This window comes from Fistularia commersonii, chromosome 17 (assembly GCF_037954325.1).
Source record: "Fistularia commersonii isolate RoL2024-O1a breed Wild chromosome 17, RoL_Fcom_v1.0, whole genome shotgun sequence".
Classification (NCBI taxonomy): Eukaryota; Metazoa; Chordata; class Actinopteri; order Syngnathiformes; family Fistulariidae; genus Fistularia; species Fistularia commersonii.
Window position 1 is genome coordinate 17,227,067 of NC_141300.1, and position 27,780 is coordinate 17,254,846.

At 51.9% G+C, this 27,780-nt stretch overlaps 1 protein-coding gene across 7 annotated transcripts in view; it reads right to left on the reverse strand.

Moving 5' to 3' along the window:
* The window catches only part of tln2b (talin 2b), an 81,735-nt gene that overhangs the window by 22,192 nt on the left and 31,763 nt on the right, over positions 1-27,780 (reverse strand). For all 7 annotated transcript variants that reach the window (XM_086163148.1, XM_086163146.1, XM_086163147.1 and 4 more), the window contains exons 7-33: positions 24,435-24,562; positions 21,827-21,890; positions 21,652-21,756; positions 19,107-19,262; positions 18,803-18,904; positions 18,638-18,714; positions 15,170-15,353; positions 14,395-14,508; positions 14,101-14,209; positions 13,482-13,690; positions 13,292-13,390; positions 12,712-12,879; positions 12,250-12,544; positions 7,063-7,229; positions 6,598-6,726; positions 5,786-5,899; positions 5,592-5,705; positions 5,369-5,503; positions 5,169-5,297; positions 4,989-5,091; positions 4,013-4,221; positions 3,459-3,578; positions 3,144-3,341; positions 1,591-1,730; positions 1,021-1,114; positions 460-549; positions 254-376 (exon numbers count right to left, since the gene is read on the reverse strand). In XM_086163148.1, the coding sequence (XP_086019274.1) occupies positions 254-376; positions 460-549; positions 1,021-1,114; positions 1,591-1,730; positions 3,144-3,341; positions 3,459-3,578; positions 4,013-4,221; positions 4,989-5,091; positions 5,169-5,297; positions 5,369-5,503; positions 5,592-5,705; positions 5,786-5,899; positions 6,598-6,726; positions 7,063-7,229; positions 12,250-12,544; positions 12,712-12,879; positions 13,292-13,390; positions 13,482-13,690; positions 14,101-14,209; positions 14,395-14,508; positions 15,170-15,353; positions 18,638-18,714; positions 18,803-18,904; positions 19,107-19,262; positions 21,652-21,756; positions 21,827-21,890; positions 24,435-24,562 (3,675 nt within the window). The remainder of the gene's footprint in view (positions 1-253; positions 377-459; positions 550-1,020; positions 1,115-1,590; positions 1,731-3,143; positions 3,342-3,458; positions 3,579-4,012; positions 4,222-4,988; positions 5,092-5,168; positions 5,298-5,368; positions 5,504-5,591; positions 5,706-5,785; positions 5,900-6,597; positions 6,727-7,062; positions 7,230-12,249; positions 12,545-12,711; positions 12,880-13,291; positions 13,391-13,481; positions 13,691-14,100; positions 14,210-14,394; positions 14,509-15,169; positions 15,354-18,637; positions 18,715-18,802; positions 18,905-19,106; positions 19,263-21,651; positions 21,757-21,826; positions 21,891-24,434; positions 24,563-27,780) is intronic.

Here is a 27,780-nt window from a genome sequence, read left to right on the forward strand (position 1 = left end):
AATCAACATGAAGCGAGTGGAGTGACACCAACAAGGATGTAAAATTAAAAAAAGACAACACGCGTCAAGAGTGAGTCACAGACGAATGTAATTCAGTCATTTTTCAAAATAAAACATTCACCAGATTTGGATAATAAATAAAAAGGAAGGGGTCGGAGGCGGCGGCTTTACACCTTTCCTACAGCAAGCAATGCAACATTTATGAATTCAAGAGTCATCTTGAGATTTTGGGAAAAGCGATGCATGGACTCACCTGTCCCGCGGCCTCGGTCAGCCCGCACAAGGCCTTGGACGCCACGCCCACGCTCTCGCCGAAAGCGACCACGTCGCCGGTCTTGCAGTGCTGGGAGATGCCGGCCATCGACTCCCCGAGCACCTGCGGAGCGCGAGAGGGTCCGACACTTCACATCTGGCGACCCGACCCGGCGGTTAGAGCGGAGATCTTCGGAGAACGCGTACCTTCGAGTTCTCCATGACGCTCTCGATGCAGTCGAAGTAGGACAGTTCGTTGACGGGCTCGTTGGGATTGTCCAGGAGGCCTCGGACCGCCTGCTCGGGCGCCGGGAGGGGAACGATCCAACCCGAATAAGAGCAAGAAAACAAATAAAGATCTTTGCGGGACGTTGCCTTCAGCCTCGTTCGGATCCTTTAAGGACTCGGACGTATCGTTTCGAGGTGCTTTTTCTAAACTCCGAGTTTTCTCCAAGCGACCGAATCAAGACGCGATCGGCGAACGGTCGCCGGTCCAGACCAGAGGCGGTGTTTAAAACCGACTTGGCTTTTTTTTAACGAGGGTTTCTCATGGAACTGGCCTTGCCGGGGCGCAGCTGGATCTCAGCACGTCGCACATGTGGCGTCGAACCGCGGCGGATTGTTTTGGTGCTCGTTCGCACGTGTTGCCCGACTCAAAAAAAAAAAAAAACGAGAATCTGCCCCCGAATGAAAAACAGCAAGGCGTTTGCGGGCTGCGGATGGCGTCGGAGGTCCATAAGCGGCAGAAGGTGCGTTCGGACCTCCTACCTCCAGCTCCCTCAGGGCGTTGTCACACTCCTTTTGTCCCGCCGCTTGCTGGGTGCAAAGCGTGATCAGCTGGTTGATGCTCTCCGTCACCGCCCTGAAACACACACATCAAACACACACGGCTTTTTCCGCCGTCCTCCACGTTGCGGCCGCCTGGCTTCACTCACTCACACATGCCTTCGGATCCCTATTTGAGCCCCCCCCCCCTCCCTCCGCCTCGCTATAATAGCCTCGAACGGTGAACAAAAACACACAGGCATGCGGAGGAGTGTCAAGATCATCTTGACTTTGCGTTCGGCTTTGCTGAGCACAGACAGGTTCCGGCCAAAGCCTCCATCTTACTAATTAGACAGGGAAGTCAGTCAAGCCCGAAGCGCCGCAGGATCAGCTGCCTGGCTTCCCTTCGCCGAGGGGGTCGGGGGGGGGTCGGGGGGGTCCGCCTCCCCCCGATTCTCTTTGCGCAACGCCGAACAATCTCAACACTTTTGTACGGGAGCGCTAACCCGCCGACGGGTTCGAAATCGCGCGAGACGTAACGAAGACCCCCGCGATTGGCGATCCCGGTCGCACCTCGCCGCCACGGCCAGGAGGTTCTTAGCGTTGGCTGCACCCGGGTCCACAGACAGAGACTTGGCGGCCAGCAGCAGCTTGCTGGACGCCATGGAGATGTTCTTCAGATTACCGATGACTTGGATCTGGTCGTCCTTGCACTGCGGAGGAGAGCGAACGGAAGAAGACGAGTTATTCCACGCGTGGATTTAAGCGTAATCGGTTATTTAACGGCAAAGCGACAGCGTCCCTCGACCACCTGTGGCATTTTCTTTTCTCTCGGCGGGGTTTCTCACAGACTGATTACGGCTCGGGTTTCACGCTACATCGACTCCGATCCCAGAAGATATTTACACTTTAATGAGCAAAACATCCAGAACAAGAACATCACAAGATCTCATTACATCCGGGCTTTTTCCCGCTCTCGGGGACCGTCATGTGCCCGGACGAATTAGGCACGACGTCAAACCTACGCCGGTCCGGTTTGCGATGGCGCCGACGTACTTGGGTGTGCCCCGCCATCTCCATACCGGCGTCCGGGAACTCGTCAAAGTCTAGGCTTTGAACTTCCCCGAACAAAAATGGCACCGAAAGGAAAATCCTACTCTGCAGGTTACAAGCCGGAAGGAGTGAAACGTGCAGCCGAAAACGGCGAAGTTTGAAGTGAGTGAGAAACTTGTAAGGGAGCGGCGGAAAGCGGAGGTTACTCCTACTGAAATGAAGGAAACTAAAAAAGCTAATCGCGGGCTAAAAGCTAGCTGGCTACGGCTAGAGCAGCGGTTCTTAACCTGGGTTCGATCGAACCCCGGGGGTTCGGCGGGTCGGTCTCAGAGGTTCGGCGGCGGTCAAGACACACATTGGTGATGACATCACTGGCCGCAGGTGATCACGCCACATAGCTCGGCCTATCCGTGCCGCGGGGATTTCGGCGCGCTCAGTTGTAGTAACTTGCGACTGTCGTGATGGTACGTCATGTGATTTCTTTCTTAATATTTGAATCCCTTCATACTAATTATGTCGGGCAAAAAAAGAAAGCGGTCGGAAGAACACGTACAATACGGATTCACACGTATGACGGAACGTGATTGGAATCGATGTGCTAACTGCATGATTTGGAAAGACAAGGTGAGCAATTCTAGTCCAGCGCCGGCAAAACTAAGGAAAGGCTTCCTTCAGCTGCATGGAGATGGGAGCTACAAGAACATAGCGCTTGCTGGATTCAAGGTGAAGGGAGCCAGATTCCATGAAAAGGCTACTCCGCCTGTTCTTTGTACCCATCAACGAAACGATCCTCCATCCAATAAAGAAGGGTTCGGTGAATGTAAAACAGGTGGGGTTCAGTACCTCCAACAAGGTTAAGAACCACTGGTCTAGAGGAACGAGTTCACACACGGTGCTTGAACAAGGTGCTGCCGGGAGAGGCTTGTCGACGGTACAGTTGCGTCTTCACACCAGGTAGTTGCCAAGGAGATGAATAGAAATGAGTTTGCGGGAGGACCTTCCCGGCGTTGCCCGGACGAATTAGGCACGACGTCAAACCTACGCCGGTCCGGTTTGCGATGGCGCGGACGTACTTGGGTGTGCCCTGCCATCTCGATACCGGCGTCCAGGAACTCGTCAAAGTCTTGGCTGAACTTCCCCGAGGCGGCGGCCAGCTGGCCGCTCGTTCCGCGAGAGGAGTGGACGACCTCGCCCGCGGAGTGGTTGAGCTCAGCCGCCGTGTGGTTCAGGCCGGTCTGGGCCTCCTGGAATGTCTTGCTGCAGGGAGGAAGCTTCAAAGAGAAAGCGCGCGTCAATTAGGTCAAAATAAACACTAATGGAAACAGCCTGTTCCCGTTCCGGGAGGGGGGTCGGGGTTAAACCTTTACGACGGAGCTACGAGGACCCACCGTGTCCACCAGGAGCTTCTTGCTGGCCTCCCCGATGCTCCTGAGGGCCATGTCCACATCCTTTTGGCCCGGCAGGCAGTTCACGCAGTTGTTCAGCGAGTGCGACACCGCTTTGGCCACCTGCAGCACGGGACAACACGCCGTCACCGGACCGCCGGATCGGTCGTTCGAGGTACGAGGCGGCGTGGCGGAGCGGCGCTAGGAGGGGGGGGGAAACGTCTCGCATGCAAATTGGGCTCGCAGGAGCGCACAGTAATCCGCGCCGCTGTCACGGATACGCGCCAAACAATATGTTTATCCCCCGAAGGGCTGCGGGGGGAATGAGCGGTTTCACTCCGGCACTCCTGAGAGAGGAAGGCGAGGCGAGAGACGGAGCGGAGGGAGAAAATAGCAACGCTTAGAGGGGATGATGGTTGAGGAGAAGGAGGAATTCTTGCAAATCAGTGGAGGAGAAACGGGAACAATGCGATCGCCGGAGTGAATGCCGCCGCCGCCGCCGCCGCCGCCTCGGGTGATGGGAGGGGTTTAATAAAAATCGCCGGGAGGCGGGCTACCTGCGCCAGCCTCTGCTGGCTCTCAGCGTCTCCCGGGTGCACCAGCGCCTGGTGGGCCTCGTGGATCAGCATGGACGAGCCCTCCATGACACACTGAGCCGAGTCCAACATGGCCGCCGCGGCCTGAGGCTCCTTGGTGCTGGCGGCCACGCCTCTGGCGGCCTGGGCCAGCGTCCTCAGAGCCTGCGCCGTTTCCCGGGCCGCAACACCTGCGCGCAAACAGCCGCGGGCGCGGCGCAGTCATCAAGGCTAACCGCCAATTATCCGGATAATTGGAGAATCGGTAAATACTAAAGCACCGCTATCTCCCGTGTTCGCCGTTAGCCGTGACGGCAAATTCCCCCGCGAGCATCGATTCCCGTCTCATCGTCGCCAGTTTCCCGCCGTCTCGTTCGGGCCGCGTAAATGAGAGGCGCCTCTCACCTGATATTAGAGTTTTAATGCCGCTTCGCAAATACGACCGCTCGCAACGGCGAGCGGATAACAAACCCGCCGGCGAAATCCTCGCATTGTCTGAATAAATCAGCTACTGTCATAAATATGGCCCCCGCGCGGGAGCCGGCCTTAGCTTAGCATACATGGAACCGAGAAGAACAGCGGCAAATTGCATCAAATTGCATTAACCAGCCAAGTGGAGCCATTTGCTGATGGAATGTTAAATCTAGTGAAAATAAGATTAATGAGTCGCTAGCAGCGGCGCGAGCTTCGGCGTGGAGCGCTGGCTGGGAGCGTTCATTGTTTGAAATGCCACTCTATGTCTTCATCACCCACCCCGACCCTCGCTGGGGCCGGCGCGAAACACAGCAAAGTAACACATTCCAAGATTTGGTTTTATGGCGGCGGGGATAAAGAGTCTAGCAGTTTATACGATATTGCTTTTTTTTTTTTTTTTTTAATACATACATACATATTTACCGTGTCCTTCGAAATGCAGCAAATCAGACTTGGCTGTTCGCACTGAGCGCGCTCCTCCTACCTGTGTAGTGTTCATTTCCCTGCGCGGCGCAGGTTAGCAGCTGCGCCATGGAGGAGCCCACCGCCTTCGAGGTGCTTCCCAAGTCCTGGGCGCATTTCTCCAGCTGCGTGGAAAGACACGCCGCTTCGATTCAGGGTTCGACCGCCTCCGCGTTGTCGCTCGACCGCGCGGAACACTGACCGTCTCTCCGGGGAGGGGCTTGAGTTGGCCGTCGATGACCGACATCTTGGCGTCCTGGAGTTCGCACTTGAGGGTCTGCACGGTTTTGAGGGCCGAGTCGATCTCCAGGGGGCCGCAGGCATCGTGAGCCTAAAGCGGGGACGACGCTTTTTTTAATATACCGTCGCGCGTCCCGCCGGCGTTTTGCCCGGAGGCGGTACCTTCTGGGTGGCCGTCCTCAGCTCCGCCAGGCAGGTGGCCAGGTTCTTAGCACACTGCCCCAGTTGCATCGCGGCGGCCTGGTCGGTCACCGTAGGAACCGCCGACTTCGCGGACGCCACCATCTTACTACCGGGCTGATGGAAATCGATTTGAGAAATAAAGATGAATTCACGAGCGCCGGGGCGCAGCGTCACACGTGACCGATCGGGGAAAAGGCGGGACCTGTAAGAAGCTCTGGCTGGCCATGATGAGGGCGAGCTGGGCGCCCAGCTCCTCCGGCTGGGCCTGGCTGCTCCTCATGCCTTGCACCAACTGGGGGATGCTTTCCGCCACCGCCTGCGTGGACGGACGGTGGAATTCAGTCGCCCGTCGCCGCTGAGGTAGCTTCACGAATCGCCAAAAACGTGAGGTCATACCTTGCAGCTGTGGACCAACTGCTGGTGCGAGACCGTGTTCTTGTTGGACGCAGCGGCGTTCTGGGCGGCCGCGATGGTCTGGGTGGCGGCGGCGGCGGCCTGCTTCGCCGCGATCTGCTCGGGAGACACAAGCGGGGAAGGGGTTTGCTCTGCACCGTACGCCGGCTGTTTCAATAAAACCACAGCGGGGTCGCAACCCCCAAATTATCGTGATTACGCATTATGTCCCGGCGCTTCTCTTGTCATCGGAGACGACAACCTTCGTCACAATGAGATTAGCGGGTACGCGATACATTTGCGAGGACATTAGCGTGACTGCTGTGTGAGCGGGAAGACGGATAAGGCTACATCGCTAATAGCGGGAGCGGAGAGGGTCCGGTCATTAGTGCTAACGAATAGCACGGGCTAAACATTGATTTTTTTTTTTACGCGGAGACAGGTCATTCACGGCACTAATGGGATTTATAGTTCACTGCTGTTGGCAAGGCGACAAACAGATTTACTAAACAGGCTGTATTGGCACAAATAACTCATGACGCATTTCATTACTGGTGTTCCTTTGTATAAACTCGCCATTAATCCATTTATCTATTTGCAGGAAAGAATCATATTTCCTTCTCATTTCGTCCACTTATATTTGACAAAATGCGAAGCGCAAAATCCAGCGCGGATCAACTCCCAACTTGGATGGTTTGTCGGGGTGACAGCCGACGCCGGTTCCGATGCCGTCGGGTCGGAGGGCGAGGAGGAAATACTAAAAATCCCGCTTGTGTTTTCTTTCTCCAACCGGCCGTGAGGATCACGTGACCCACCTCAAGCCTGTTGACGAGTTTCTTCTTTATGGCGTTCTGGGCCGCAGCATTAGTGGCGACGCGCAGGCCCTCCGCCGCCTCTCTGAGCCTCTGCTGCTGGTCCTCATTCTCTGGGTAGGCGGCCGCCCCCTGAGCACACACACACACACACACACACACACACACACACACACACTCGGCCGTCAGCGAGGCAATGTAAACAAACCCAAGATCTACCTACTTTAGGAGCCGCCAGAGAGCCGGTGCGATGCACTTAGTGCTCTGCCTGCTTCCTGAAAGTTCCAAAAGGAAACCGCCTGCGCCAGATTTCCACTTCCTGTTTGATAATGAACGTGTCACGGATCCGAAAAACAAGAATTGAAAAAAAGGGAGCGGCGTTTTAAGCGGGTTCGCTGTGACGGTTTCCTGCTCGGCGAGAGCATCTGACGGTACCGGAGGCCAATGCGGAACGTGAAGGCGCCGTACCTTCGCGGCCTCCACCATCCGAGCCGTGGCGTCGGCCAGGAGCTTCGCCGCCGCCAGAAGCTTCTTGGAGTTGTCCACGTCCACCTCGGCCTCCGCGTCGGACCTCATGGCGTTGACCAAGTCGGAGGTGGCCTGGGCCAGGACCCGCGCCTGGCGCACCATCTCGCCTGCTCGGAAAGAAACGGGCCTTCAGATCACGGCGGCGAACGCGACGCGCCGAAGCGGCTCGAGACATTAACGTGACAGTCGCGTCGGGAGATACTTCAGGGCGAGCACCCGAAAGTCAAACATCTCGGCCGTCAACAAACGGCCGAGAGCTTCTCGTGACTCATCCCCCGCTCACATAGAATAAAAAGTCTGCCAGATATATGTTACATCTCCCGGCACTCCTGCTATAAAAAGCCGTGTTTCCCAAACACCCACCTCCAGCTGGAAATAACTCCCCTGCTCACGTCTGCGTGGAACATCCAAGAATTTTATAACCTACATCCGATGGCTGCAGGAATCAACAGATACCTTCCATGCGTGATTCTTTTCCCTTTTTTTTTTTTTCTTAATAGTTAAATATAAAGATGGACACGCTGTCCTTCCTGGAAGGCTGAGGCCGAGTGTTCTGCTTGATTTTCAAAGCTTCCCTTCAGCGAAGCGAGTCCAGACTGAGCTCTGGTAAAAGGATGCGGGAAGTAACAAGAAGCGGTCGACTCCAAGCACAGGGACGATGATTTATTGAGAAGATCGACGAGACCTTCCTGGTCTGAAGACCTCCCCCTCGCCTCTGACTCCGGTTTCTCCACCGTCCTCCTGCTCCTGGACTGAAACGCCTCTTCTGGACCACTCCGCCCTCCCTGACCGTCCATCGCCTGGCCAAACCTCTCTGATGGTCACCACCATGTCTGCAGGTCCCACACCACCTCAGGGCTCCATGGTATCCGCCAAGTTCTTCATTAACTTCTTGTCGCACCGTAGGATTCATGTTGCAGTTCTTAGAGCCTTTTCGGGCTGTTTTTTGTACATTCGGACAACATTTGAGCTCCTGCTCCATACAAACTATCCGATGTAGGTGCTTGGCCATTTGCGGAACTCATAAAACTTTAGGCCACATGTGTCGAACTCAAGCCCGCGGGCCAAATGTGGCCCGTCATGTCATTTCATGTGGCCAGCGAGAACGTCTTAGAAGGTGTGATTGTCTTAAAACAAAAGCGTCAAATGCTCTCATGGACCATAAACTACATTTCCATCAATACTTGCCAATCATTTTACCCTGGAAGTGACGGCATCCTGCCATTAGATCGCAGTTTGTCCGCATCAATTTTCAACAAGTGGAACTGAGAAATACAAGCGATCCCAAAATGTCCAGGAAGAGAAAAGTTGATGCAGATAGAAGGCTTATTCCAAATTTCTGCCCAAAGCCAGGGATGCTGCTTTCAGGTCTTGGGATGCGACATCTCTAAGGAGGCCAGGAGACCAGGAGATAGATGACTGCAGGCATCAAGAGGTCTAGGAACACCCGAGGTCAGAGAATTCAGGGTCATTCTTCTACAAACAACCCAGGGAGCATGTAGAGGGGCATCAAGTGTAAACATGGATTTCACCTGCAGAATCCCGCCCTCTCAGATGCATTCAACAAGTTCTTCGTCAGGTTTGAAGACCCATCCCCCTCTTCCAGAAGGAGACTCATGACCCCACCAGAGGAGGAGCCCATCAGGGTTACATCTGCTGAAGTGGAGAGGTTCTTACGAAAGATTAATCCCTGCAAAGTGTCTGCGAGGACGATGTCCCGGGGCTGGCATTGAGGGAGGTGTTAACAGACATCTTAGAACTGGGGTGTCAAACCCAAGGCTCCTGGGCCGGATCAGGCCGACAAGCGGGTTTAAGCCAACTTGCGACACTAAAAGATACCGGGTACAAAGGTACATTGTAGTTGTAGTTAATATGTCACGATTTTACGTGTCCGATCCACTCGAGAATAGACTTTCGTCCATGTGGCCCCTGAGCTTGTCTTACAACATCTCACCGCGGACCCCCACGAGTACGCATACCGGCAGAACCGCTCCACGGCGCCACGGTTCTCGGTGCTTCTTCTGATGGGTCCACTTCCTCAGCTGATTCGGTCCACCTGGACGCAGAGCTGCCACCCACGGCGGGTCAATCTTACTAGTTGCCAAGTTGTTTCTTTCCCACCCTAGTGGACGAGAACCTTGACTTCCTGGAACCAGTTCTACCTTCAAACGTCAACGGACTTCATGAACAGAATTGTTCTCCTGCTACTGACTACAGACACTCACCCAGTCTGGTTGGAGTGGCTGCAATGGTGTTGCCATGCACCCCCATTACACTGCTGATGCCATCTCATCATGGGTCCACAAAGCCCTCACACACTTGGAGAGCGAGGATTCTTACATTCTGACTCTTCATTGCCTGCATATCTGCACGAACACCATATCATCCCACACACCCTGGTGCAGGAACTGCTCCTCCTCAGACTGAAACCCTCCCTCAGCCACTGGCTGCTGGACTTCCTGACAAACAAGCGGTCAGGACGAGCGATACCTCCTCCTCCTCCAGCACTTTCAGCGCTGGCCCTCCTCAGGGCCGTGTGCTGAGCCCCCTCCTGTTCAACCTGCTGATATATCACTGCTCCCCGAGGAACTCGAGCTGTCGTGGATGACGCAGCAGCGGTGCGACGCATCAAGAACAATGATGAGTCCGGATATTGAACACCTGGGAAGCCGGCGAAGAGAAAAAACAACCTCTGCATCAACGCGAGGAAGACAAAGGAGATGATTACAGACTTCAGGAATGGGAGTCGGCAACCCCCTCCTCGGCACATCGGTGGAGAGGTCGTGGAAGCGACCTCCAGCTGAAGGTGTTCACCTCAGAGAGGACCTCTCCCGGAGGGTTGGATTCTGAGGCTCAATCCTGACCTCCTTCTACAGATTTGTGGTAGAAGCAGAGTGTCCTCTGCTTCTGCATTACCATGCGGCACGGCAGCTGCTCAATGCCGGAGAAGAAGACCACCCAGGGTGGTTAAAGCTGCACGGAGGATCATTGGGAGTCCATCACCAGATGCAGAAAGAGGGCCAACCACCAAATGTACCGAGCACCTTCTCATGACGAAGCATATTTTGCATATTTCCTGAATAGTTTGTTCTTAGTTTATTATAGTCTACCCGTATCGCTGCTGATGGTCGTCCGATTTTCGTTCCGTTCCTTCAGAGAGGAATGACGATAAACAAATCCTTGAATCCATGTCATGGTGTTGGTGGTTCCCCTGGAGAAGAAGGGCAGCTCTTGGTACCCAATTGGTGCCGCACACTTCTGAGAACTGCTATCCTTGGACACGTTATTCGCTGCCATGAACTTCCAATATCACTTTGGTTTCGCCGATGACACACAACTTTTCATCTCAACTAAATCCATCATTCAGGGCTTCGAAACCTGGACGGACTTCTTGAAACTCAACAGCAAAAGAAAGGGAACTTATCATCACTCCTAACTTATGTTCCCTCCTCAGCGGTGGACACAACATCACTCCCTCCCCTTCAGGGTGCAACCTTGGCATGGTGATGGACTCCGCCCTTTCCTCCACATCCTGCATCAGCAACACCACCGGGGCTTCATTCTTCCATCTTGAAACCTCACCGATCTTCACACCTCCCTCTACCATTCCGCTGCAGAGATACTCATTCAGGGCTTCAAAACCTCCAGATTTGACTGCCACAGAAGCCTCTTCTCTGGCCTTCCCTTTGTTGACCTCTGCAAACTACAAGATATAAAGAAGTCCAATCGCCACCATCCTCCCACAGCTCCTGACCTGACCTTTACCCCCTCCTGCCACCACATAGAGGACTTAGCTTAGCTAGGACTTGTTACCAACTTACAAATGACTACCGTATTTTCCGGACTATAAGTCGCATTTTTTTTGCCGGAGGTGCGACTTATACTCTGGAGCGACTTACGTGTGAAATAATTGAGCTCTCTTGCGCTGATGTGTGTGTGTGTGTGTGTCCTTAATATAACACACACACACGCGCCAACCGATCAAAATTCAGCGGGGGCGGGTCATGGCAGAAGAAGCTACCAGCGACTTGTGTACCGATGAAAATTGATCATTTCAACATTCGCGCTAACTTATAAAAACAACTGAGAAGGGCTGAACAAAAATGGCACCGACAAGAAAATCATATTCTGCAGGTTACAAGCCGGAAGGAGTGAAATATGCAGCAGAAAACGGCGACCGAGCAGCAGAAAGAAAGTTTGAAGTTAGTGAGAAACTTGTAAGGGACTGGAGAAAAGCGGAGGTTACTCTTACTGAAATGAAGAAAAGTAAAAAAGCTAATCGCGTGCTAAAAGCTAGCTGGCTACGGCTAGAGGAACGAGTTCACGCTTGGTGCTTGAACAAGGTGCTGCCGGGAGAGGCTTGGCAACAGGACGGTTGCGTCTTCACACCCAGGTAGTTGCCAAGGAGATGAATATAAGTGACTTTGCGTGAGGACCTTCTTGGTGTTACCGCTTCATGCAACGCCATCGCCTCTCTATCAGAGCAAGGACGCCGTCCTGTCGGGATCCAAAAAGGCCGGAATAATTGGAACTGCAAGTGACGATGACTCTGACGTAGCGACGTACCGCTAGAAGAGGAAGCGGCGTGTTGTCTACCTTCGGAGTTGGCGGAGTTGTTCAGAAGTGACACAGAAGAAGAAGATTTCGTTGGATTTAGCGATTAAGAGTGACACAGATTGTTTGGTTGCAGCATGTGCCATATGCTATCGTTATTTGAATGACTCTTACCGTAATATGTTACGTTAGCATAGCCTAGCAGGCACGTTCTCAGTTGGTTGTTTATGCATCATATAGGCTGTACTTGTTCAGCCTGTTGTTCTCTGTTCTATTTTCATTTTAAACTGCCTTTCAAGATGAAATGTCTATTCTGGGTGTTGGATTTTATTAAATACATTGCGACTTATACTCCAGTGCGACTTATATATGTTTTTTTTGTTCTTTATTATGCATTTTTGGCTGCTGCGACTTGTACTCCTGAGCGACGTATAGTCCGGAAAAATACGGTACTCAAAACCCATCTGCATCGGTCTTTCCTGACATTTTACCTTCTCATCTTATTCTAGTTGACCATTTTCCATCCGAGCAGCGAACCAAACGGATACAACTCCTTCAGCTTCTTATACGCACCGGCGTCGCCCATGGAGGTGAAGATATTTTCGGTCACATTCATGATGGTGTCAGTAGCCTGGTCGTAGCGTCCGATGGGCTCCCCGCAGCTAGCGTAGTGGCGGACGTGCTGCAGCAGGTCGCTAAGAGCCTGGCTGACGACGCCGGCCGCCGAGCCCACTTGCTTCAGCTGCTCGCCGCTGTCGCTGGCCGAGCAGCAGGCTTTGACGCAGTTTTCCACCGAGCGGTCCACCAGTTTCCCGGCCTCCACGAGCTGCTCCTGACACACCGGGGAGCTGATGGTCGGGCTCACCACCTTCGGGTGTTGGCAGGAAAAGAAAGAAGAGTTGGAAACCGTGGCGACATTTGACAGGGAACATCCAGCCGTCCTTTAAGCGGCCTCATTAAATAATCCGCTCGGGTGACTTCCTGTAGGTCGCTACGTCCTCTACCTATTTGGCCGTGGCTATTATTAAGCCTCACCTTGGTGCAGGCCACCAGCTGCGAGGTGGACAGGGCACACTGAGTGGCAGCTGCGATCACTCGATTCTGCATCGCGGTGTCCTCGGCCACCTGGGCCACGTTCTTGGCCTTCAGGACCAACATGGCAGCTGCGTTGGCCACGGCTTTGGCCAGATTCATCAGGGTGTCCTGCAACATATTCATCAATGTCCTTCAACCGCGACGCAGCGCGACTGCGAAGGGGAAGCGGGGGGGGGGGGGGGGGGGGAGAAATGCCCGAGCTCATATGATGCGACAAGAATATTAGCAATATCATCATTTTAGAGGGCAGGAGGACAATGATGAAATTTGGTCCATTAACAAAAAATACAGGGATAGACATAAAATGCTATGTGCATGTCGTGGTGAGCGGGGGAAAAAGGGATGCAGATAACGTTTTTCCACGTTGCCTGTCGGGAACCCGAACAAATGTGCATTTGACAAAAGGCTGATGCTATTACATAACCTCGCATTCTATTCTTAAAGCGAGGAGCTAGTGAATGTGTGCCGTTTCCTGTTTGCCAGGCGGCGTCATAGCAACGGTGAAAGGGCGGCGTCCGACCTGGAACTTCTCATCGGTCTCGCCCTCCCCCATGTGACGGAGCAGGTCCCCGCTGGCCTGTCCGATGCTTCCTGCCGCCGTCAGCACCGTCTGCCTGGACTGTGACGGGACCACATCAACGCTCGTTACTTCATGGCGGTTGTCAAAAAACAGACGACCGATCGGTCGAAGTTCAACGCGGTCGCCTCACCTCAGCGGCCGCGGGCTCGACCGACCTGAGCAGATCGGAAACGGCCCCCGCCAACATCCTGGCGGCGCCCATGAGCTTGTGTCCGCTGCCCACCTCGTCCTCCACTAACGCCGCCAGCAGCTTCACCCCCTTGGACATTTCGGTGAGGTTGGAGGAGATGGTGGTGATGGCGCAGCCGACGGCCGTGTAGTCGGTTTCCGTGGGTTCCCCTGCGGAGGACGGACGGAGCGTCTCTTTGCCGAACACATCGATCTACTTCGGGTAACCCGATGCGCGGCGAGTCGTACGTGTCCTTTTTCCGAAAAGCGTTTTACCGTGAAGACGGACGGAAAAAGCGTCCGCGTGGGAGAAAATATTTGTGCGCGGGGAGGGAGCGCGGGTGCAACCGAACATACGGCGAGGAGAGATTAAACCCCCTGCCGCCAAAAAAAAAAAAAAAAAAAAAGTCTGGCAGGTAGATGGCTGGAGTTGTTCCAGGTGCCACGGGGAGCGGGAAGGGGCACTGCCAGCGGGCGGAGCTTTACAGCAACAGGGAACAGACAAATCCTCTCTCTGGAAGGGGAATTCTTCAGCTAAGTTTGTTCTATACGTGGAGATACGGAAACGGCGGCCTCCTGACCTGCGGTGAGGTTGACGACGGACGCCGTCCCCGCGGTGATGGCGTCCACCTGGGAGTGGATTTCGTGTTTGGACTCGTCCACTTTGTTCTGAACCCAGACCCTGGACGCCTGTCGCGGGAGGAGAAAGCAGTCACACACACACACTTACGGAGGCTGATTATTTACAAGAACCGCGCGGGATTAAATGCGACGACGTCCATTAGCGACAGCGACGCGAGCCGCTGTGCGGTGGACGCACGGCCGCGGTGCTGATTCCGTCCAACAGCGGCGTCTCCTTGGAAGGGGACACGCACCAGGTCGTGGCCCAGGGGGGGCAGGTTGTCCACGTGTCCGAGGTCGGCCTGGGCCTGCTGCACCGCCTGCATGCTGCTGTTGATGGTCCCCATCAAGGCTTGCTGGGCCAGACTCTGGAGGCGACAGACACGGGAGGAGACGCCTCGTCAGAATGAGGCCCAATTTGCGGCGGCGGTTCGGCTCGATTACGTCGGGTTAGTTACAGGACGAGCGCCCGACTCGTCCGGCGCTCAGAGGTGATGGATTTGGCGACATATTGATTTGCTTTATTGACTTTTAGAGTCCCGTCCTTTGTGACTTTATGTGCAGGTTACCAGCGCTGTGCTGTGTAAACACCGATGAAAATTTGCTCCTAAAAAGATTTGTGTTTTCCATGGTGTCCTAGTACCTCCTCAATGTGGGCGGGGTCAATCGTAACGCGTCGCTGGAACGATGTTCTTTTTTCACGCGACACTGAACGCACCATCAACGGACGACACGGAAGCGACGGTGGACCCGCCGGTCGCTCTGTGGCTTCTTGGCACACAAAGCAAGAGAGGCGCTAGCCATGCTAACATGAAGCACGCTTTCATTTCTTTTCATTTCAAACGCCAGCTTCGATTCTGTCTCCGGTCTGTGGACGTCAAAGATGCGGTATTAAAAAAAAGGAAAGGGTACCAGGTACCGTCCCTGATGCACACACAGCAGAAACTAGGGTAGAACGGTGCCGAGAAAGAACCGACAGATTCGAGAAGGTCTTCGGTATCATTCGGTATCATTTTACCCTGGACGTACCAGCGGGGGCATGTGTCCTCTGTGCATCTGCCCCGTGGTGATCTGCTGCTGGGCAGAAGGCATGGTGCCCACGTTGAAGGTGTCAGGGCCGCCGACCGACCCCGAGCGGATAATGCCCGGAAGCGCCACGGAGCCGTGCTCCACGCGGCCCACCCGGTTGAACTGCTGCTGCAGGATGGTGGACCTGTAAAAAGAAAAAAAAAAAAAAAATAAGGGAAGTCGTAGGGAGTTCCCGAGTGACCTCGAGATATGAAAAGGAGACAAAGGTGTTTACGCTCCCGAAACAAAGGGGCTAAATCGGACAACGCGTGTCATTAAAAGATCAATTGATCGGCATAATCTAAGCTAAGGCGCATTTCCCCCGTTTCCAAGGCTACGCATCTAAACCACGGTCAGCGGTCCGATGTCTGGATGCCTCCACGTGAGTCTACTGCCACGACCAACTATTTGGTATAATTTATTCCGCGCAAATAACAAATTAAAATTAAAACCAATTACCGAGCTAATAACTATTCCCGTGGCGGGTAAGCGACGACGGGAAAAAAAAAAAAAAAAATACAAATCCGGTGAAAAATGTCTGTTTCCTTCCCAGCTCAACAGACGCTCCCGACTCTATTGGTTAATTATGGACTAATTTGAAAGGCGGCAATTACGCTTTTATGCCGGTAAACAGAACGTGATTCAGCGGGAATGTGACGCCCCGTTACGCCGGGCGCCGCTTTCACCAAGACCCCCGTTGATTTCCAGGTCCAAACCAATTTCCCCTTTCTGTGCGACGGACCGCAGACCGTTGTTGGGTCTCAGTCATGCCTCTCTGTCTTTCCTCTGCCTGAGGAAGCGAGTGGTCGTATGTCTTTATACGATGTACGAATGAGTTGATCGTCCGACCGATCCGAAATGCGGCGGTTTGATGCCCGGCTCTTCCTGCCTGCATGCTAAAGTGTCATTGGCCTCGAGTTGCTCCAGATGGCCTCGAATGGCAGCTCTACAGGACAGTGCAATTCACCTTTTTTTTCCCCACTTTTTTCTTTCTACATATTTATCTATTCATTCTTCTAGATCACGTGTCAAACTCAAGGCCCGCGGGCCGAATGTGGCCCGCCGCACCGTTTTATGTGGCCCGCCAGAACGTCTGAAAAGGTCTGATTGTCTTGAAATAAATAAGTCAAACACGTGCTTTCACCTGAAACTACATTTCCCACAATTCATGCCGATCATGTGACCCGCCAGGTGACGTCATCCCGCCATTAGATCGCGGCGAATCCATGTCGATGCCATTTTCAACAAGTGGAACTGAGACGTACAAATGATCCCTAAACGTTGATGCAGATGGAAGGCTGTTTCGAGACACATGGGAATGCAAATACATGTTTGTTCTTCAAGGAGAAAAAGCAGTACGTCTTTCGTGTTACGGAGCGGCGTCGGTTGTCAAAGAGAAGAATCTACGTCCAAAACGGAGCTAAGTATGCTAAAGTTTGCCTTCCAGATTGTCCGAGAATGAAAAGCCAAACTACGCTGACGGCAGAACGTGTTCACCAAAGCTTTATCGTGGTTGAAGACATCTAAGAGCTTATTCTGTTATTCTGCTGCTCTCAATTGTGTCAGAAAGTGAATGTCATAACTAATGTGGGATGACATTAGTTATGACATTCACTTTTGATCATTGATTGATGGAGTAATGCAGGTTTTATACAAGGATTCATGTTGCGACAGAGCAACTAGGAAACATATTTGTTTACATCTATGCAAATGTGCTTATGTAATATTTTGTATTTGAATGAGTCATAAATTCAGTTATTTAACATTAAGGAGCAGTTACATTTATTTGACATTGCATTTGGTTGGTGAAAGTGATTTTGACACCCCTGTTCTAGATGTTATTTATATTTTTTCTGCCTTATATCTATCTCATGCTGCAATTGTTGTGTTGTTATGTGTGGTCCTGCCTTTTAAGGTTGTTTGTGTCTGTTTTTTAGTGCGCTGAAATTTCGTCGCACTCTGTGTAACAACAATAAAAGTCTTGAATCTCTGAATCCCTCTGCCGGCACCGGTATCTGAGCGTAAGCCGGCATAAAGTCCTTTTTGGAAATGCAAAGTGCCTCTACAAGACATGTGAATAAAAGTGTGAATGGTCTTTTGACTTTAGACGGTTGCTCCTAAAATAGTGGTGCGATGCCAGGGGGGGAACATGCTTGTGGTTTAGCATTAGCGCTATGGTGTTTGCTTCTTTGTTTTGTTTTTGTGCAGCGAGTGTGTGCACACACACACAAAGCACAGAGCAGGAAATATGAAGTGCAGTGAACAGACCCTCAAGAGACACCATGGAAAATATTTATCAGGGACGATAAGAAAGGAAAGCTAAGACGAGGAAGTGTGACGAAGCGTACGTAGCGCTTAGCTTCGGCGTGGCTACGCTGGGAGACCAGGAGAGACCGGTGTGTTTACTGTGAGCTGAGAGCTGCAGAATCACGCTTCAAACCCTGCTTGGAAAAGCCGTGCGCTGCAAAACGTGCTCACGGTTGCCATTAGTCTTCACTTCCTCATTGTGATTAAAAAAAAAAAAAAAATCAGCATTGCTTTGTAGGTTAAAGTGTTGTGCTGATCAATTTGAATTCATTGATTTCATGTAATTTATTTATTTTTTATTTATTTTTCAATATCAAATGGTTCAGTCAGTCAAATAATGTTTATGGTTTAAAAAAAAAAAGAGTTAATTTTTTTTTTTTTGCATTTCAGCCAAATTGATGCACTTTAAATCTTTACTGTTACAAATGAAAAAAACTCTGGATCCTCCTCTCTCACACCAACTACCTTCATATCCTCTCTCATGACGTCCATCCATCTTCTCCCTGGTCTTCGTCTAGACCACCAATTCCAGCATCACCAATATATTCTCTCCCTCCTCTGTCCATGACCCAACCATCTCTGACCTTCTCTCCAAAACATCCAACTCTGATGGACTCATTCCTGATCCTCTCCATCCTGGTCACTTCCAAAGAGAACCTCAGCATCTTCATCTCTGCCACCTCCAGCTCTGCCTCCTGACTTTTGGTCATTGTCAGTGTTTGTAGATCATCTCACCAGTGTCTCCTCCAGCTTCCCTTTCCTTCTGGCTGATCTTCTTCTATCTCTTTGTACCCCTGACACTTTCCTCCACCCATTCCAACCTACTTGAAGCTGCTTCTTTCCTTCTTTTCCACACCCTCCTGTTGAACCCTTGAAATCCTCCAACTTCTTGACCTCCTGTCCTTGTAGCCTCACCGTTCCACCAGGTTCATCGGGGCACACCAGGGGTGGACCTTCTCCTCGCCTAATAACTGTTGACATACTTACCTTCCCTCGTGCGACCCTGACCGCCGGACAGATGGTACAGATGAATGAACGCTGCGTAGCGGCGTAGCTTAGCACGGTTCAACAGCGTCGACGTGAACCGTGAACCTCGCACATGCAGCAGGAGATACCGCTTACTTCTTCGGGGAAACGGATTCCTCCAGCATGGTGGATTCCTCGTCGCCGTCCAGGCCGAATCGATCCTTGCTCTGCTTCTGCGGGCGAGAGGAGCGTCGAACGGCGACGTGGGAGATTTAGACCCCCGTTGCGTTAATTCAGCCCGGAGCCCTCCCTGGTACTTGCCTTCTTGAGAATTATGTCGATGTAGCCGGCGATAAGCTGGGATATCTGCTCTCCCTCTGTAGTTTGGACTGAGTAGTAGCTCTCCTGATACTCGCCGAAATCCTTTGGTAAGGCGTCGGAGGAGACAGAAGAGCGCGCTGTAATTTCACAGTCGCTGACAGAAAAGTCCGATTGAGCCGCCGGCAGAGTCGGACTCGCGTTTCGACGTCGGCCGGTTGAGATCGGTGAAGAAGGCGTCGGATAAATAATACATTTAAAGTTTGTCGCGACTGACGGCTGTGGGGGGAAAGAGGGGAAACCCTACCAGGGTGAAGCTCTTGGGCGAAGCCGCCCATCTTTTGACCGTCGTCAGGGGCCACTCCTGGACCACGTCCTTGGTCTTCTCGTCCACCCGCATCACCGACTCCTTGGTGATCCCCAGCAGCCGCGGCACCAGCTTGTTCTTACCCTTCATCTTTTCCTGGCGGTTTCAGGGGGGGAAAAAAAAAGGATATGCGTTTTCAGGGACAAATCTTCTCGTCGTGGCGACTGGACTTGAATTTCTTCACGGTTCACCCCTCATTCTGGAAGCTTCCTCAGCTCTAATGACCTATGTTGTTGTGCAAGTGGAAGAGTGGATGTGCAGGAGTGTAAGGGGGTTGTTCTGCTAGTGGAACAAAAGAGCAACTTTTTGGGATTACCTTGATTGGGATGTGAAAAGGTAAAGCTAAACAAAAGAAAGCAAGCGTTTGGAACTCAGGCTCATGTAGCTGTTTCTGGGGCTGCTTCCGGTGGTAGATCTTTCCTGGTTGTTTGGAGGGTGCAAAAGGTCCTGGTCCATCTTAGTACTGATCCTGAACGGCGTCGCACGTTTGTGAAAGGTGTTGTCTGAGGCCCCTCCTCTCTTCAGAGATGGTTTTTCTGTTTTGACAAAGACGGCTTCTTCGACTCCTCTCTCAGACCATCTGTCTTCTCCGGCCAGAATACGGACATCGCCGTCTTCAAACGAACCGCCCTCGTCCTTCAGGTGGAGGTGGACCGCCCAGTCCTGTCCTGAAGCGCTGGCTCTCCTGTGTTGGACCATCTGTTGGCGCGGAGGTCGTTGGGTTTCTCCAATGTGGACGTCATCACGATCCTCAGTGCAGGTGCCAGCAGACACCACATTCTCCATCTCGTGCCTGGATGGTTTGTCCTCGGCGTGCACCGGTTTCTGTCTCAGGGTGTCGTGGGGTTTGTAATATATCAGTATACGGTACGTTGAACACCTCTCGGAGTTTCTCCAAAACACCGGCGACATACGGTATGATGATATTCTTTTGTTTGTTGTTGTTGTTGTCGTTTTCCTCCTGCTCTTCATCCTGGGTCTAGTAGTTTCTGAATTCCCGATTATGGTTATATTCTGGAACTCCCTACAGGTCATTAGAACTGAAGAGCCTCTCGGACGAGGGGTGAAACGTCTTCAACTTGGGAAATTCAAGTCCGGTCTCCGAGACGAGAAGATTTCGACAAGAATTCTAGAGATGCGGACGAACCGACGGGAGTTGAGCCGGAGCGCTCCTCCGCCCGCTGATAATCTATTACGGCTTGAAAGTTGAAAATAGGTTCCCTTTCATGTCTGGACTATTGTCTCCTGTTTTTCTCATAAGGGTCCGAACAGAGACCCTGAGAACGGACAAAAAAAAAAAAAAAAAAATGGCCGAACGTTTCCGAGGTCCGAGGCACTTCAAGACAAGGACAGATAATATTATCTCGGCCTCGGGGAGGTTTTTTAAACCTCATTGTTTTGCGGGTGATGTCAGCTGAACGCCACGACCACCAATATCCATCCAAACAGGAAGTCGGAGGTTTCTTATCTGGAGTGTGGTAGCGGGCCGCCGTGCACGCCGCACGCTTTAACCTTGCATCTGCTTGTGCAAAAACAATCTCAGTAATAGGGGTTGCAGGGGGTTACATTGTGCGCATCGCAATGCACAACCGCACACACACACACACATATATCCACACGTGTGTGAGGACTTGAAACTGGAAGGGTAACACTAAACCCCTGGGATTCACATCCTCAAATGTGGCTCTTTGCTTCTTGCCCTCTGTCAGCGCTAAAAAGCAGCCGGCGTGAATTATTTAACGGAGCCCTGAAACCTCCATCGATGCATTTCCTCGGCGAAAGGCGGGACGGCCGGACGAGTTGCGGCCGATGGACGGCTCATCCGGCCTCGCTTCATCCCGACCCGGTGCAGAACTGAACCGACGCCATCGGACCGGAGAACACGCTACCGCCGCCTCGCTAGCCCGCTCGCATCCTGGCTGTTTTTGTTTGTTTATTTCAATCTGGTCATTGCTGTTGTCGCTGTTTATGTTGTCGTTTAGTTTCGCTTCGCTTTTTTTTTCCCTTTTTTTTTTTTTTTCTTATTCTGTCGTCCGTTCTTATCCTCGCCGCTGTTCTCTCTGCTGTCTTTTTATTTGTGGATGTTCTTTGGCTATTTTCTAATTGTCTCTCTATTTATATCTATATTCTTATTTATTGACACTATAACTGTAACGCTGCTGAGACAACAGAATTTCAATAAAGTTCATCTTATCTAACTCACGATACGGTTGGGGGTTAGTCAATGTTGGTATTATACAGTGAATGGCATTGCCTTGACACACACACACACACACACACACACGCACACACTCAATAAACGCAGACACACACATGATAGATTGCAAAATGTCGATCAAAGTGACCAATCTCAGCAGAATCAGCTGTCAGGTGAAGTGCTTCCTGGCTTCCTGTGTGTGTGTTGTGATGCTGCATGGTGTTTCATGCAACCTGCAAAGTGACACACACACACACACACACACTCCCCCGGCCTCGCAGACCTTACCTTCACCAGGAAGAAGGACACCCCGTACGTCTGCAGGGAGCGGGCCAGCTTCACGTACTTCACCTTGGCTTCGATCTCCGTCATCTCCCCGCAGTTCTTGTGGTCCTGCGCCGCAGCGGCCGCCGTTTAAAGACCCGCCTCGCTTTTTTTAATATTTGGACGACTCCACACATACCTGGAATATTTTCTTCTCCGATCCCCTCTGCTTCACGTACTCTTTGGGTAGGAACTCCTTCAGGCTGCGGAGATAAATGACAGTTGACATAGTTACTGGTTGGGCCGCAGGCCTTTCCTGGTCTGTTTCCATACCTGGGCGTATGAGGTCATCCCTCACCCCCCCCCCTCGCCGCCCCGACCGCCGACAGATCAGAGAGCAGTTGGAACAGCTGACATCACCCCCCCCCTCCGCCGACTCTCCATCCCCGAGTTTTTTTTTTTTTTCCGGAGGATGAAATCCCTGAGGCGACGGCCCAGAAATGAATCAGAGACGCAGACCGGCGGCTTTCCGCGGCCTCGCCGGTCCGACCGGAGCGAGCGCGAGGGGGAGGGTCGCTTTGGACCGCAGGTTCATCCCTTCGTTATCTACACCACTTATCCTGAACTCAGAGTCGCAGGGAAATATTCCCTGGTGAGACCAGCGAGCTCTGGTATTGTATGAGGAAGTCTGGAGTGGCAGAGATGTATGTTAGACTGGTGCAGGACATGTATGCTCGCTGTGAGACAGTGGTGCAGTGCACTGTAGGGGTAACAGAGAAGTTCAAGGTGGAGGTGGGACTCCATCAGGGATCAGCTCTGAGCCCCTTCTTGTTCGCAATGGTGATGGACAGGCTGACAGATGAGGTGAGACAGGAATCCCCATGGACCATGATGTTTGCAGATGACATTGTGATCTGTAGTGAGAGCAGACAACAGGTAGAGGAACATCTAGAGAGGTGGAGGTATGCTCTGGAAAGGAGAGGAATGGAAGTTAGTCGCAGCAAGACAGAATATATGTGTGTGAATGAGAGGAACTCGGGTGGAACGGTGAGGCTACAGGGAGTGGAGATCAAGAAGCTGGAGGATTTCAGGTACTTGGGGTCAACAGTCCAGAGCGTAGGAGAGTGTGGAAAAGAGGTGAAGAGACGGTCCAAGCAGGTTGGAATGGGTGGAGAAAAGTGTCAGGGGTACCAAGAGATAGAAGACTTTCAGCCAGAATAAAAGGAAAGGTGTACAAGACAGTGGTGAGACCAGCGATGATGTTTGGACTAGAAACTGTTCCAATGACCAAAAGACAGCAGGCAGAACTAGAGGTTGCAGAGATGAAGATGTTGAGGTTCTCTTTGGGAGTGACCAGGATGGAGAGGATCAGGAATGAGTCCATCAGAGGAGAGAAGGTCAGAGATGGTTGGGTCATGGACAGAGGAGGGAGAGTCAATATATCGGGAGACGGATGCTGGAAATGGAGGTCAAGAGGAAGACCAGAGGAAGATTTATGGACGTGGTGAGAGAAGATATGAAGGTAGAGGAGAGGAGGATCCAGAGAGAAGGGTTTGATGGAGAAGGTGGATTTGCTGTGGCGACCCCTGAGGGGAAAAACCCACAGGAAAAGAATAAGAATAACAACAACTTTATTTATCCCGAAGGAAATTGTTGATAAATAAAGTTGTTCTTATTCTAGAAGATATGAGACATAAATCTATTCACATCATCGACGGACATAAAATCATTTTCTCATGAAGAGACACACAACTATTCACCTGCATTCACACGTCAGAGACATAAAGCCATTCACTTCCATTCATGAATTATAGAAATAACAACTGCCGTCATTTCCAGACTATTGAGTAAACCTGAATACGAGCCGCACCGGCTAAAAGTAACTAAATAAATCTGTGTTTCTGGTCTATAAGCTGCAGGAGTCCACGCTGTAACATGAGATGTTTACACTTTTAATTTAATCCATACCGGCAACGTCCACGAGTTCGTACCGGAAATGCTTTTTTTTTCCAAACAGTGGCTGTAACATTGTTGGTGAAAAAGATGAATAATAAATAAGACAAGGAAAAGCCCATCCATTTTCTTCGTCCTCCTCCAGCCGACCTCCATCTCCTTCTTCCTCCTGCAAGCTAAAGCCCTTCAAGTCGTCTTTTTCTCCGTCGGAATCGAACGGCCTCGGAATTTCACGCTCGTTTCACACGTCCGATGTGACCAGGCTAAATATTTTGGTGCCTAAAAAAATACATAAATTAGCCGCATCGTCGTTTAAGCCGCCGTGTTCAACGCATGTGGAAAAAGTAGCGTCTTGTAGTCTGGAAATGATGGTATTCAAAGTCAACTTTCTTGTCACTCCTGCCGTACCTTCACACATCAGGATTACTTTATTCGCCAAGTCATTTTGCAACAAAGAGGAATTTTCTTTGGTTGCTGAACGGACAACATGTAACAGGCATTAAATGAGTGGAAATAAAAGTGAGATCGGGGCGATCGAGCATTGAAAAGGCGTTACTGTGAGACCCCGCGGTGCAAAAAAATAAATCATTTGTCGCAGAGAACGACCAACGAGGACGACATGGTTTGATTTTTAATGCGACAGGAGCGCCAAGGAGCAGCTGCGGAAAAAAAACAACAAAAATTGGCATCCAGTCATTCACACATCTGATTTAGATCTCCTGCATGTTTTTGGACTTTGTGAGGAACCCGTAGAACCCAGAGGAACCCCGTGGAGAACGTGCAGAGATGCCCGCCGTGGGACTTTTTTGATTGCGAGGCGGAAGCGCAAACAAATAAATAAACGTGAGTCTTACTCCAGAAAGCCGGGCTTGTGTTTGTGCTCCACGTGGGCTCCGAACTGGATCTGAGCCTGGATCCCGGCGAACTCGCAGCCCTTGTCGAAGGAGACGGGGTGGGAGCCGTTCAGTATGTCGTCCCGGGCCTGGAGGAGGAAGAAGCAGTAGAAATCCCGTCAGGTGAATATCCCGAAGGAATTACCGCACGCCCGTCGATCGATTGGCAGGAACTATTTGCAATAACGGGGCGTTTCGTTTATCTAGCTAACTAATAAAAAGCGCCCCTGAGTGCGAGCTCAGCGCTTTGCCTTGATTTTCCCACGGGAGTCGTTCTTTCCCGGCGTGATTGAGCAGCCGGGTGATAATCTCGGCTGTATCGCGGTTTACCTCGCACCCACGTCCGTCACGTCGCCGGATTCCCGCAAAGCCGAGGCGTCGCCGCCGCCCCGCTTCCTGTTAGGTCGTCAACTTGCAAAAGCAGGCGGGGACGGCGGAGCCCTTGTTATCTTTTCAAACGTCCGTCAAAACCGACGGTTCCGAAGGCCGAGGGTCGCGGCCCATCGGGGCTTTTAGCATTAGCTTATCCGCGCACGCCGCCGCGCCGACTTGACTCATTCTTATGTCTGGTTACATCAGCGACAAAGCCGAGTGGCGCGCTCGCCGCCGTAATGAGGACAACAATCTCCTCCGCTCACGATCAAGTCTCGCAGCGGAGGTACGTGGGCTCAGAGACTCTAAAATTAGCCGCATCGCGCACGCCGTTCACGCTGGTGCGCGGCTCCTCGCGAGGCGGCTTTCAAAAGGGGAGCCAGATGACGGGAGAGACGGGAGACGCCGTTTTGGGATCAGCGCCGGCTGTGAGAGGGCGGATGCGGAGCTGAACATGTTTCGCTCAAGAAAAAAGGGAATATGATGCAAGATAGCATGATGCTACTGCGGTAAAATGGAAGGCGGGGTCGAGCGGAAAGTGGAACGACGCCTGTTGACGGCTGAGAAGGTTAGATTGTTAAAAAAAAAATGACACGCAAAAAAGGGACGGGAAAAGAGCTAAAAAAAAAAAAAAACAAACACGTAACGTGTTACCAACTTTCAAAAAGGATGCCGGCAGCAACCGGATTGGTCGGTCCATCGGGGATTTGAATAGCACACTCGCCCTGATTGGTCGACGGTCTCGCCAATTTTGGTATTTTGATCTGATCTGACATCATCATAATTACAACGGCAGCATCGGTGGATGACGCTATTTGGGTATTCCAGTATTCTTTTCCTCATGTTAGAGAAACAGTAAAAATGTAAATACCATTCGATTCACAATCTTACCTTTAAGACTAATTAAAAAGCAAAGCAAAATTAAAGCAAGATTGAATGTGACAGTTACATCTCAGCAGAATTTGCGTGGCGGTCTCCGCTCACATCTGGAATTCCGGTCCTGGTTCCCCGGCATGAAAGAGAGCCCGCCGACAGAATAAATAAAATGTAAAATCCCCCACAATCACGGCAGCCTGTGTTTAAAGCCGTCGCCCACAAACAAACGTGTGGGAGAAGTCGAGCGACCCGGGTGGCAAAACCGCTAGCGTTCGCCGGTTAGCGACCGAAAGACCTGAAATGGGAAAAACGTGCGCTCGGGGAAATATCGGGAACACCTCGAATCCCGATGCTCTAGTTTTGGGAAGACGCGTTCTCCGCTAAACGGATTCTTTGCGACGAGTGTCGAAAGGCGGCGACGCGGCGCCCGGCTCGGCTAAAGCACAAGTGCACGCGGCGCGATGCTACGGCCGTTAGCGGGTTTATCCGGTCCTGAGCTGAAATACATGACAGGGAGGGAGTGGCGGAGTAGTAAAAGAGATTAGTCTTACTGGCAGAGCCTCTAATATGTGGTGTAATGTGTGTGTGTGTGTGTGTGTGTGTCAGGTTGGGGGCTGGGGTTTGCTTGGCAAGGGATCATGGAAGCTTCAAACATCTGAGCTCACCGCAGGCTCCCCTGCGCGCGGCGTCCAAAAGATGCGTAAGCAGTAACCTCATCGGCCGCCGAACGCCAGCGTTTTTGGGGGCGATTTTTTTTTTTTTTAGGCGGGGAGGGAGGACACGGTGAGCATTATGCATTTTGAAAATAGCAGCGAGGAATAAAAAACAAAAAGAGGAAGAGAAAGAAGCGTCTGTGGAGTGGGAGGCCCGGGGTGAGTTCCACTCCAGGAAACAGCTTCTCTTCTGGCGCTGCTTGGCCTTTTAACACGGGGACAAATTAGAGCGGCCGCCATGTGAGGAGCCTCTGTGATCTGCCTGTGCAACAAGCCGAGTGTGTGTCACACAGAAAGGGGGGGGGGGGATGGACGGGGAAGGGCTTGTGGGAGGGAGAAAAAAAAAAAGTGTGTGTGTGTGTGTGTGAGAGGGGGTGTTATTGTGAAAGGAAACATGAGTCCGTGTTGTGAGCGGCGCATGATACCGCTCGGGTGAAGAGGGTGTGGACGCGCACGATTATGTCAGAGTGTGTGGGAGACGGAGGAGGGCGTGGACACGGATGAACCGGGAAGGAAGGAACGCGGGGGTCAGGAAAATAGAGCGGCGCTGCAGGGAAGGAGGTTCGGTCCTCAAACGCCGCTCTCATTGCAAGAAGTCTCCCCGCTCGCTCGCTCACACCCTGGATTTTCCATCTGATTGTCGTTTGTTATGGGTTTCCAGGCGTGGGTGCACAGAGAGCGCCCCTGACTCGTGCTACGCTAACCCCGCTAACCCCGCTAACCCCGCCGCCTCCCCTTTCAAACTCAGAGAGAACGAAAGTAGGAAAGGATCTGAACCGACGACGGCGCCGATTCTTGCTTTTCTGCAAAATTAGCAGCTGCGGCGATTACGACTTGTTTTAAGGTCACTTTGTCAAGCGCGCCCGTTATGGAGCGGCGGACCGACCCACCGGTCTCAGGCGGCGCTCGTTCCGACGCCAAAGAAGGGAAACCTTCTCCGACCGGCGCCGGCGCTTTGTTGAAGCACATGGGAACAAATGGCGCACGTCAGAATTTGCTTCACCGATAACGTTAGACCAGAGGTCGGCCACCTTCGACACTCAAAGAGGAGCCGTTTCTCCACGGTAAAGAAAACACCGGCAGCCACGCGACCCTTTCTGAAATGTAAAATGAATTAACACGCCCTATAAAGTTGTTTTTCTTGCCTTTATGCTACGCATAAACAGAATATGTGTCGCAATGATACTTAAATCAATCAACCGCAGAGAAAACGAAATGATATTTCCTCATGCAAGTTTAAACTCCGAAAAAAAGACATTGGGTTGCAGGTTACTTTTAAGCAAAATACTCAACGTCTATTTGAGTCCTTCTTGTATTGATGACAAAAAAGTCAAACTGAAACGATC